The following is a 12,448-nucleotide window of genomic DNA, read 5'->3' as shown; positions in this document are numbered from 1 at the left end:
AATTGCTGTTCAGCGACATAACACGATTACAATTGCATTTCAGCTTGTACATGGAAAGGTGATTTTTCGCATTCGCAGTAAGGGGATTTAAGTTTTTCATACGTTTTAGTTTGGATGAGCAACTTTTGGAAAATGCTTGAAAACAGCATTGTGGATGGAGAGTGTTTCGAAAATGCTATTTTCAAATGTATCCAGATTAATGTGGACATAGCCTCAATTGACAACATTTTTGGCATAATATTGATTTCCACACAAATTAATTTAGATTTATCGCTCCTTTTCTTTAAAAATCTGGGTTACATTGAGGCACTTACAGTAGAAGTCAATCTGGGGCCAATCCGTAAACATTAAAATACACACTATTTCAAAAGTATAGCCACATGACATAAACAATATGCTTGTTAATATGATTTTAGTTTGACAAAATTGCTTACTAACCTTTTCTGTGTAAAGTTATAGCCAATTTTACAACTTTGTTGCCATAATGATGTAATGTCAACAAACCCTAAAATGACGATTTAAACAACTTTTCAGCTCAAATAATACAAAAGTTTTAACAGAAGAATTAATGTAAGTGCTTTTATAAAGTTAGAAGCTTCAAATTTCTGCCTTTAAACCCTACAAAAATTGGCCCCATTCACTTCGATTTTAAGTGCCTTACTGTAACCTTGATTTTTGCTTTTTTTAAAGAAAAGGACAGACGAGTCTAAATTAATTTTTGTGGCAATAAACATTATGCCACAAATGCTGTCGATTGAGCTTAACTTGTATTGAACCTGGAATATTCCTTTAAGGCATCGTATCATAATTATTTTAGTTACCATTTTATCATTTTTGTCAAACTTCTTAGAACTCCATAGCATGCGTATATTTCTATGGGTAAAGCCAACATGTCAAAGTGTATGTGTGGGTGAGTGTACATACGTGTTTGTTCGCATTTGCAAAGCCCTTACCCCGCATTCTGCACAAAAACAAAAATGTCTCCTGTTATCACCCCACCTCCCTCCTTCCTGCTATCGCACTGTTGGAATCCATCTTTCTCATAAAGAAGTCTTTGTTTTGGCTCTTAAATAAATAAAAAAAAGACAAGGGCACGTTAATTACCACACTGAAATCTGTTCATCCTTGTAGACAGTCAACCCCCCATCTGTTTTTCTGTCTTCCTCCTGCTTCCTTTATCAATGTCTTCCATCTTTCTCTCATTTTTTTCTCTTACTCTAATAGAACATAATGAAGTCTCTGTTTAGCTCACACTCTACACAAGCTGTCAATCACCCCAAACCCATTTGTCAGAACTATCAGGCCAAAAAGGAAATCTGCTTTAACAAAATGCAACAGATATTGGTCAGAGTGCAAAAGAGTCTCGACTGGTGCGAGTTTTGACACTGGCTTAGTGTCAAAAACACCCTAATTAAGCTTAATGCAACTGCTAGCAAGTCACAGGGTGCCACAGAAGAGTTTACGGCTTAGTTTTGTCAGCTGAAAACAGCCATCCTGCTACAGACTCCATCAGAAAAGGCCATTAGTTAGTTGTGTCTTTTTCCATAGGATACAATGCTAAGACAAAGGTAAACAAAGACACAAGCTTCTAGTTAGCTTCCATAGGCAGCAATATGAAACAACAGACCCTTACCAAAAATACAGTTAAGGTACCATGGTGCACTAAGGAACAACTATTAAAAAGTACCATGGTATTACACTGGTTTTTTGAACAAGGTACCATGATCTACCACCATCGCTTGCAAAACAAAGTATCATCAAAATACCAAAATACCATGGTAATACCATGGAATGTTTGAATATGGTAATCAATGGTATTACATCTAAAGCCCTCACAAAAGAGTACTGTGGTGGTACTATAGTGCAGTGGTGATACCATGATATATTAATACAAAAAAGTACCCGCAGAGTTCCAAACTACCATGATGGTACATGTCCACAAATGTTATGGTACTAGTGCTATGCTATATGTGAAAAACAATGGCACTACCATGCATATCCCCCCTCCCCTGCAAAAATGTACATTTTTGTAAGGGATGTCTTATTGGATGGTACTACCATGGTATTCTTGAAAGTACCTTGGAGTACCATGTAAATACCAAGGTAGATGAATTTTCACCTACAAAAAAGTAACATTACCAAAAATACCTTGGTACATGTATAAAAAAGCATGGTACTACCATAGAATTTTTTAGCTGTGAGGGTACTTTTGTAAGAATCAGTACCATGGTATACCCCTTACAAAAAGCACCTTCACAGTACCAAAATACCACGGTATTATCATGATTTTTGGACATGTAACATGGTAGCACCATTGTTTTTTGCATATGCACTGTGGTAGTACTGTGGTATTTTTTGGTACTTTGGTGAGGTTACTTTTTTGTAAGAATCAGTGTACCATGGTATTAACATCTGATACCATCACTGTACCATAGTAACACTACAGGGCATTAGATGTTATACCATTCATCACCATATTCAAATATTGTGCAAATGTATTTACTGCACAAGATACTTCATAGTACTTCTAAAAATAACATGGTATATCCTTAATTGTAGTGTCTAAAAATCATGATATTACCATAATACCATGTAAAAATAAAATAGTAATACCAAGATACTTTGATATACATTATACTATGGTACTGTATGATTTCCATATTCATAAACCAAGGTGTGTAAATGACATTCCAAATTACTTAAAAAAATACCATGATATTGGAATTATGGTTACATATGAAACCATATGTATATAAATTAGATGTAACAAAACTTTTACAAGCCCTTATTTCAGTGTTAGCTAGTTAATAGTTAAGATTGCTGTGAACTTCCTCTATATTGACCCTCCCTTCCTCTCGCTGTAGATTTCCAGTTTCCAGAGTGGAGCACGGCCGAAACACCATCGGACCCTCCCGTTACACGTGTGGTCGACAAGGACAACACATGGCTCTACTCACTGGACCCCATTCTCCTGACCATCATTGTCATGAGCTCTCTGGGCGTTCTACTTGGTGCTGTTTGCGCTGGTCTCCTTCTCTACTGCACCTGCTCATACGGCGGCTTGACATCACGTTCGACCACTACCCTGGAGAACTACAACTTCGAGCTCTACGACGGCATCAAGCACAAAGTCAAACTCAACCAACAGCGTTGCTGCTCAGAAGCTTGAGGAGAACATTGGCAGATCTCAAGTATCCTACAATGACCTCAAAGTAACCCAACTTGACTCTTTGAAGAGAAACCAGCCTCATCTCTTAGTATTCTTGGATTGCATGTCCATCTCAGCTGGAGAGCTTCAAGACTGAGCTTCTTCTGGAGCTTGTTTTCCAACCAGTCATGCTTACTCAGCTCAAAACACTGCTGCCAAGAACTTCCTCGTCTTTCACTGGATTACATCAAAAGTGGAACGTTTGGTGCCACAAGACTAACAGACTTTATTTCGAAATAAATGTCAATACATATCAATGTTCTGCTATTCCAAAAAGATGAAAATATGTCTGCTTAGATTTCTAAGAGATCTAGTTTTTAAAATGGGAGAGATTGTCTGAGGTGGAAGCCAATGGCTGGACTTTCAAGCCAAGAACTTTAGTCCATCATCTTTCCCAAATTAAATTTGTGGCCTAGGATGTGGTGCATTGTCTTTGAAGGATTTGATGAGTTGGTTTAATATTATTAGCCCAGGGCATTTATACTTCATTGTTATTGTGTGTTTACAACCTATTGCTTTTGTCCAACCATCTAGTGTTCCTCTTGTCAGTCTTGAGAGTTTAAACTGTGGAAGGCTAAGAAGATTAAGGGGAACATTTGGGTTTTTAGATTTAGTTTTAGGCACAGTGTGTTTGGTGGGTTGTGTTCAGAAAATAGGCACCACACTTGTTTGAAACAACTGGGGATTTCGTCAGTGCAACCTATGGATTGCTGTAACTGGGAGACAAAGACTGCCAGGCTAAAGGGCTGTAAAGTGTGAGAGCTTTGAGCTTATAAGCAGGCATCAAATAATGTGAAACAAGAGTTGAGAGACCGACACAAATTGGAAAAATGGGTTTAAATGGAAATTGCTCTTATTTTTACTCTGAACCTTAAAGATTGCTTAATAAACCACAGTTATTTGTCTTAGATAGGTTTAGGTCCAGTGCTTGTGCTTTGTAAAAGCAAGGTTCAATGTTTCAGAATAGATTTAAATCTACTCATCAAGACATATATTACTGCTAGTAACAGTAATATATGTCTTGTAAGATGTCTACATTTAGATTGGGAATGGTTTGAAGTTTTAAAAAGAGAATTATTTATCCTTTTTGAAACCATGGTGAGTGTTACAAAACCCAACAGATGTGAAAAAATGATGAATTAACCTTTAAAAACAGTAACAATTGTTCTTTGAGCTTGATCTAAACTTTATAGGACCTAACACATGTCCTTGTGGAACACCGATACTTTTGTCCACATTGGCCTTGATGATGGGGTCAAATGTACGTTAACATCTCTGTCCTTGGTTTAATTTCCAATTATAATTTTTTCTCTTTTATCTAGTTTTATGTTTCCATAGTGAAGCTTTAGGTTAACAGGAGACAGGTTTGGTTGTAAATCAGGGATGTGTTTTACATTGGCTCCCCTGTGGTCTTCAAAGCCTGGAAAAAAGAGCGAGACAGATGTTGTAAATATTTACCTACTTTCTCAAACAGGATCACTTACCCTCATACATGTGCTAAAGCACATTGTTGGAGTTGACATGTAAGCGAATGCATCCAAAGCACACCACTATTCTGCAGAATAAGACACATTCTATAGGTTTGGGATCGTTAGATAGGATGGCACTGATAGGGATCCCTAGTGTGATGTTTCTACTGCTGTTGGGACATTTTTGATTCATAAAATAACTAATTCTCTTCTTGAAGACTCTTGCCACTGGACCCCTGGACTTTTGCAAGTGCCTTGGAGCTATACTTTGTTCCAGCCTCTGCTCTGGACCTAAAAGAGACTGCTTTGGAGCTATCATCTGTCTTAACCACTCAAAATATTTCAGAATCACAACACTGGGTAGAATTCCAGTCACTCGTTGGACACTTTGTACAGAAAATGTGCTTTTTATGAAAATTATTATTGTTATTATAATTATTTAATAAAGGATTGATAACATATTGAGTTTTGGTTCAATGTGGTGCAGAACATTCCAAGACAGTTCCAAGACGAACATTCCAAGAAGATTGTGTTTGATGTTTTACCATGGGTCTCGGGTTTTGGGGTTAAAAGGGCAAGGTTTCTGGATTGTTAAGTGTTCTTTGATATTGCTCAACACACTCACATACTAGGGATGTGCAAAACAAATTTTTTAAGATCAACTGGTTGGTGGGTTGCCTGAATTGTCTAATCAGTCTTAAGGAAGCCCTGTATAGTTAGGCTGACTTCGGGTTCACCTGGACCCAATCAAATTCTTTAATTGGAGGTGTTCTTGGGTTCAGCTACATGGAGCACAACAGAATGGAGCAGAATACAAGTGAGCTTGCGATGCCTCTTAAAAATGAAATACTGAAGGTGGGAGACACAACACAGCAGCCAAAAATGACCATCTGAATGTGTATAACTGTAGGGTTGGTGCTTAAAAGGGAATGAGTTTAAAGATGCAACTTTTCTGAGAGAGTTTTGTCATGCAAACTTTAAAAAAGCTAAAGCAAAACACACTAATCAGCATATCTATTAAAGCACTGCTGCCAAGGCTGCTACTACGATGTAATCTTTGTAGGGGCATTGTTATCTTTAGGTGGGCAGCATATTGACCGTTTCACTGTCATCTCGAGTGTCAGAAGTATCTGGGTGGGGGTTGGAGGGGGGTGGGGCGTGGTGGCACAAGGTAGATTTCCCTTTAAACCCAGCCATAACTGCCACAAAAATATAAGACAAAAATATAGATAGAATAGTCAACATCACTCATTGACTATTCCATCATTGGACGACTAGTCGACCATCATGACCAATCCCTATCACACATTTCTGGTTCCTATCTGTTTTGTACTGTTTCCTCTAGTACCAGGAAAACCTGGAAATATCACTTAATTATAAAATTGTCATGCAAATTAATAACACCTCCAAAGTTATGGAAAAGACATGAATATTTCAATAGTACATATACTGTATTGTTGTAGTTTTGCTCTGCTTTAACATATTTCATTACCTAGTTTTTGCTCTTGTGTAGAGCTTCTGTAGAGTAAAACTTGCCCTTAACCTGTAGTCATGTCCTATTTGTGAGTGAATCGTTCTTTTGTGTCGGTCCTTTTCAATGAATTGGTCGAATGTTCACAAATCGGTCTAAAAGATTTAATTAGCAAATTGGTCTGAATCCAAATTATTTTAAAAATTCCATATCCAGTTATCTAAAACGACTGGAAAAGTCATGGAAATTCAGTGGTCATAAATGGTGGGGACCCTTTATTACATATCATACCTCCACTGACAACAACTGCATCTTCACATCTCTCAATAGAAACTTTTACTCCATTAAATATCAACACATTCAGTCCTAAAACACACAAACGCTTTCTCTCACACACTGTATCTATCTTTTTCTCCAGCTATGTCTGCTACAGTTTCTCTCATCTCCCCATGGGCTCCTATTAGCACGGACCTTCAGTCGCCTTCATTTAGAGGCTCACAACATCAAAGCTTTGAAGTTCCACCCCCTAAAGTCTCCTTCATCCCTCTACCTCACCCAACCATCCAGTCATCATCCATTTAACTATTTCTCTACTTGAGCTTCCTTTCTGCTCTGTACAATGAGAGTTATACAGAGGATTTCTACCACTGTTGCTATTTCATTTAGTAATGACAGGTATGCCAACATCCAATACAGTCAGTTAAAGCAGTCTTGCACAATGTGATCACACTGGAAATCGACATGTTGCTTCCGAAAGTTCTTGTACCCTGAAATCAACCCTATACTGCTGAATTACTGACAAGCCCAATCACTCATCACATGACATTTTTGCATCATTTCAGCAGTGGTCACCTTTTCCTGTGGCACTTCTGAACAACCTCAGAGAAGCTGCATTTTTGCTCTAAAATTATACAGTATTTTCACCCCACTGATGGTTAAGGGTTGGGGTTAGAGTTAATAAAATGTGCATCCCTGTTGACTGTACTACATCATTTAAAACTAAAAATACAACTCGTTTTTGGTGGCACCCTGTGGACATTTCACCCGGAAATTGGAGCTTACACATGCCCATTCGTTCAACAACACGTCAATGTTTTCTTGACTAGAATGAGAGTAGTTTCCAAAAGTTTTTAAACTTTTCATTGGTTGATTCTTGATTAATGAAGTTCTGTCTGTAAACTCATCACAAAGCATCTGGATGTGTGGCTTTGATCGGCAAGCAGGACTGAGCCACGGAGAACCAGGAAATTACTCTGAAGAGCCCAGCCGTCGGGCTCTGCTTTTCCACCCAAATTATTCTAAATTTTTGTTTCGTAAATGTTGTTTTCCCTCCCTGTCAGATTGAAATCTAATTCTCCACTGGGGCCTCCCTAGCAAAGATCAGAGAGCTTTTTTCTTTCTCAGTAAGCTGGACTTTCAATTAAAGCTCAGCCGTGCCCGCTTGAGGCTCATAGATGATCAGCGTTTGAAGGGGGCACGTTTGGGGCCACAAAGAGTAATACAGCTAATTCATCTCTAGAGAGAAGAAGCTGACAAATGATGGAGATCTAGAGGCACGCAACTGTACTCCTGTATTCCCGGATGGTTATTGAGTCTAATGTCAGTTCCAGTTTAAAGGGTTTGGTGTGTTCGAACATCTTTGTAGAGGGAGGCAGGTTATTAATTTACATTTATGCTTTTAGCAGATGCTGTTTCATAGCAAGGTCACTTACAAGACAGTCTCATTTGGGGTACCAGTAAAACTTGTTTTGTAATGTCAGAAGAGTCACAGAGTTCACTCTCCCAGTTCAATACCAAAACATTTAAAGGAATAGTTCACCCAAAAATGAAAATGTGAAACAGATCAATATTTAAGTCCTTTTTTACTATAAATTCTCCACCAGTAGGTGGCGATATTCACAAAGAATGTGAATCGCCAAAAACAAAAGCAGAAGAACTCTTGGGAGAGAAGAGCATTTAGGGGGTCTGTTTGAAAGTGAGTACTTGTATACCATGGTATTCTTTGAAGTACCACGTATACACCATGGTATTTGAATACAAAAAAGTACCTTAAAAAAAAAACATTTTTGGACATGTACCATGGTAGTACAAAGGTATTCTGAAATGTTCTTTGGATGCATGAATTTCAGCACCATGGTATATAAAAGTACCATGGTATTACCATCTGATACCATCACAGCACTTTATTTTGTAAGGGAACCATGGTGGTACCATGGTACTTTTTGATCAGTGCAGAGACTTCTTGACTTCTAAATTTTTTTAGCATTTAAACTTCCTTTCCCAAGTTTTCTTTCCAACACACAATGAACTGCTAATAAAAACAGTTCTGACCTAAGTTTCTTGTTTACCAATGACAATCCAGTTTTCTAATTCAGTGTGTTCCTGTGCTTATTTACATCTAGAGCTGATTTCCTGCATGGCTAATAATGATTACACAGGAGAGCAGGAGTTCAGGCTGTCATAGTCTGAGCAGTGACTGCTGCTGTCACCAGCTCCAGTGGAAACAGACCCATTCTACCCCCTCTACTGACCCAGATAAGGCCTTTCAACTGCTGGTTGAGGGGAGAGGTAGGCTGCTGCTCTGGGAGGGTTTCCCACAATCTGCTGAGTGAGCCAAAGACAGGCCTGAGCAGTGCTTGAGATAGAAAAGAGTATGGATGTGGTTAATGCATCAGCACTATTTGATAGACAGTACAGTATTTACATTTGCTTGTAATGTATTGGTAATTTGTTTGATATTGCTTAAAGGAATAGTTCACCCTAAAATGAAAATTATGTCTTTAGTTAAGGCTGAACCATTCTCTACGTAAGTACGCGAATGCAGACGCTTATAACTACGCAAGCTCGATTTTGTATGTCGTTGCATTCCAGAATGTCGCAGACCACAATTCATAACACAATGCAAGTACGTGTTGCATTCTCAACATTGCCACAAGGGGCGCTATAGTGGATATTAGTGTTTACTGTCTGCTACTTTCATGGCAGAGCAACAGTTTGAAGAGAATATTACTGAGCAATTAAGGTAAAGTCAATATATTTATAGCAACTTACCTGATTAGATGGCACATCAAGTTTAATGGTAGAGACTTTTGTAGGTAACTTTATCACCCCCTTGAGTACTGTGATTTGTTACCGCAACAGTAACGCAAGAACGCACATGTTCTACCGGACCTCCCGTTGGCAACACGTTTGATGAGCGCTTGTATCTGTGTACATGTTCTTGCGTAAAGTATGTTTCTGGCCTACATGTCAAACCCGTAAACTTTTTGTCTTTTGTGGAACACGAAATTAGTAATTTTAACAGAATGTCCTAGGTGCTTTTTCCATACTATGAATTTGAGTGGAAAAATTACCAAATAGCACAATAAAATATGCATCGAACCAGGTTTGACAATGTTAATGAAATGAATCATCAGTGGTACTCGCGTCTCATCTTTCACATCAAACCTCTTGATGCGCTATATTTGAATCTACGCAAACAAAAATGCCATTTCATGTCATCTTTAACAACATTTCACTCCATATTCTTTTGAGTAATGGTCCAAGACAATAAATAATATGAAAGGAACTGTTAAAGTAAAAGCAACACAGAATTTAGAGCATCTCAACTTTTTTTTGTAGCTATTAAACTTTAATGCTCCACACTCCAGTCCAGTAGGTGAAAAAGATTTCTTGTTTTTTTTTTTCTTTTTTTTAGTAAATAACTTAATTTACAGTCTGTTCCTCTAACAACCCTATTGTATGGCTTTAGAAGGTACTTTAGTAGTACTTTTATGGACTTTTTTGTCCTTTTTGGAGCTTGACAGCTCTCATTATTTGGTTTGGAACAACATAAGGGTGAGTAAAAGAAGATATCATTTCATTGTTGGTTGAATTTTTCCTTTACTATTTCAAAATGAACACTACAAATACCAGTACAGATCTGTATTATCTGGAAACCTGTTTGAGATGTTAAGATAAATACTCAATGGAAAATGTAATTAACCTTTCAACAGCATTTAATCAACTCATACAAAAAGCTTTTAAATGTATAGGATCATATGGTAAAACCATGGTATTTAAGTATATACCATGATACTGTATGATTAGCATATTAATATTACATGGTATTTACATGTACCCCAAGCCCAAAGGTACTTCAAAAAAGACCATGGTATTACCATGGTACATATCCAAAAGATATGCTAATAGCATAGTACTTTTGTTTGAAATCACATCATAAGTCCCAAAGCATTATAATTTATTGGAAAACTTTACTTAAAAACAAATGCCATGTTTCAATTCATGTTTGTGAAGTTAAGTAAGCTGCATTTAAGTCATGATGTAGGCCTATACTGAATTCATTTACAGGTAGTGAAAATACTGCAGGCTCTGCAGATAGCATATTGTTGTTTGGGAAGTTTTGAGATGGAAATCTCCGGATGAGGTAAGGGACATTTGAATTTCCGATTCTGCCGTCTCCCTAAACTATGAGTCATGACTGCACGATAAAGGCTTTTGTTAAGTAACAAAATCTTTCTCCTACAAAACAAAAAACGGATAAAGATAAAGACACAGATGTCTGCTGAATGACAGAAATCTAGAACTGTATGAAAAGAGAGGGGAAATTATTTCAGAAATTCATTAATGCTACACAGCACCAAAAAAAAAAGAAGAAAAAAGAAAAAGGGTAATAGTCAAATCTGCAGTGCAAGAGATATTCTCATATTCAACATCTGACACAATGTGGTACAATTAAGACTCTGGCCCCTAAAACCCTTATCATTCACAAGATAATCAAGCCACACATATACTGTACATTTCCTTTTTCTCCACAAACTACGCATACACATCCTGTATGAGCCAGGAATATGCGCATTGGCCATCTACAACAATAAACAGCAGAATCTGCTACACAAATATTCTCAATATCCGCTCTTAATTTGAGGGAAGGTGTTGTCATGTGTCGTGTTGAATCTCGGCGGGCTCAAACAAACATCTGTTGGAAGATTGATAAACTTCCTCTGGCTCTTCTACTCATATATGTAGCTACTATACAAAGCAATAGAAATATATTCAAGCATATGAAATGTTAAAAACAAAGGACCACCCACAGAAACATTTTATTGCTCATAGGTTGCTCTTTTATAGCTCAGGAGACTTAATGGAAATTTTACAGATGAATAGGCATATGATTCTCCTAAAATTCCTTTGGAGACATTAAAATAGACACAAATTAGACAATTGTTGTCTTACACTTAAGCATATAGAGCCATAAAATGAATGTGGATAGCATGGCTCTGATAAATGAAGAGCAGGACTGTGAAAAGTAGTCTCTATATAAAAGGTGGTTGGAGGGGAGGGGCTAAAAATAAAAGGGCTTAGAGACATCAGCAGAAAAAATAATCATTTCAGAGGTGGAGCAAGTTTTTACATTTTGATGACAGATTACGAAGACAAACATAAAGTTCCAAATTCTTTTTACATTTTTTAAAATTGTCAAAATTTGATTTTTTTAACTCCTCTTAAATAGTTGGTCCGATTCGTGGAGCGTTTAACATTTATCATCTATAGACCCTCATGACAAAATGTTATCAAAATAATAAAATAAAAAAAGAATTATTTTATTTTTATTTTTTTCTGAAAACTCAAAATGGTGGACGGAAATGAAATCGGAGGCATACGTTTTGTTTCACTTATCTTTGTAAGTCTGAAAATATCATACCTAAAAAGTAACTAGAGTACTTAGTGATGAAATTACTTTGACCCTGACATACCTGTTCTTTCAAATTTGGCAATTTTGGCCATTTTCTCCACCTTTTCAAACAGCTCGGACCCCTATAATTGCCACATACAGCTATATATTTCTTTGTAATAATGAGCACCAATGAATCACTCACTATAAAAATCAGCAACATGTATTTAGAAAGTAAAGGAGTTTGAGTTTGATTTCATATTAACATTCAGCAAAAGTCTCCATTTGCGTATTGATGCTGACTACCACCCCTGGAGTCGCGAGTTCGAATCCAGGGCGTGCTAAGTGACTCCATCCAGGTCTCCTAAGCAACCAAATTGGCCCAATTAGGAGTTCTCGCTCTCAATGGGGCACGTGGTAAGTAGTGCATGGATCGGGAGGGTAGCATGAGCCTCCACATGCTGTGAGTCTCCGCGGTGTCATGCATAATGAGCCACGTGATAAGATGCGTGGATTGACTGTCTCAGAAGCGGAGGCAACTGAGACTTGTCCTCCGCCACCTGAATTGAGGTGAGTAACCGCACCACCACGAGGACCTACTAAGTAGTGGGAATTGAGCATTCCAA

General features: G+C 37.6%; 1 protein-coding gene across 3 annotated transcripts in view; it reads left to right on the top strand.

Moving 5' to 3' along the window:
- Positions 1–5,131, top strand: part of nrp2a (neuropilin 2a) — a 125,310-nt gene extending 120,179 nt beyond the window's left edge. For all 3 annotated transcript variants that reach the window (XM_051702163.1, XM_051702164.1, XM_051702161.1), the window contains one exon: positions 2,865–5,131. In XM_051702163.1, the coding sequence (XP_051558123.1) occupies positions 2,865–3,169 (305 nt within the window). In that variant the 3' untranslated portion in view covers positions 3,170–5,131. The remainder of the gene's footprint in view (positions 1–2,864) is intronic.
- The last annotated feature ends 7,317 nt before the right edge of the window (positions 5,132–12,448 follow it).

The sequence above is a fragment of the Myxocyprinus asiaticus genome, chromosome 7 (assembly GCF_019703515.2).
Source record: "Myxocyprinus asiaticus isolate MX2 ecotype Aquarium Trade chromosome 7, UBuf_Myxa_2, whole genome shotgun sequence".
Lineage (NCBI taxonomy): Eukaryota > Metazoa > Chordata > Actinopteri > Cypriniformes > Catostomidae > Myxocyprinus > Myxocyprinus asiaticus.
The sequence above is the reverse complement of the archived record's forward strand: the minus strand, read 5'-3'. Positions and strand labels throughout refer to the sequence as shown.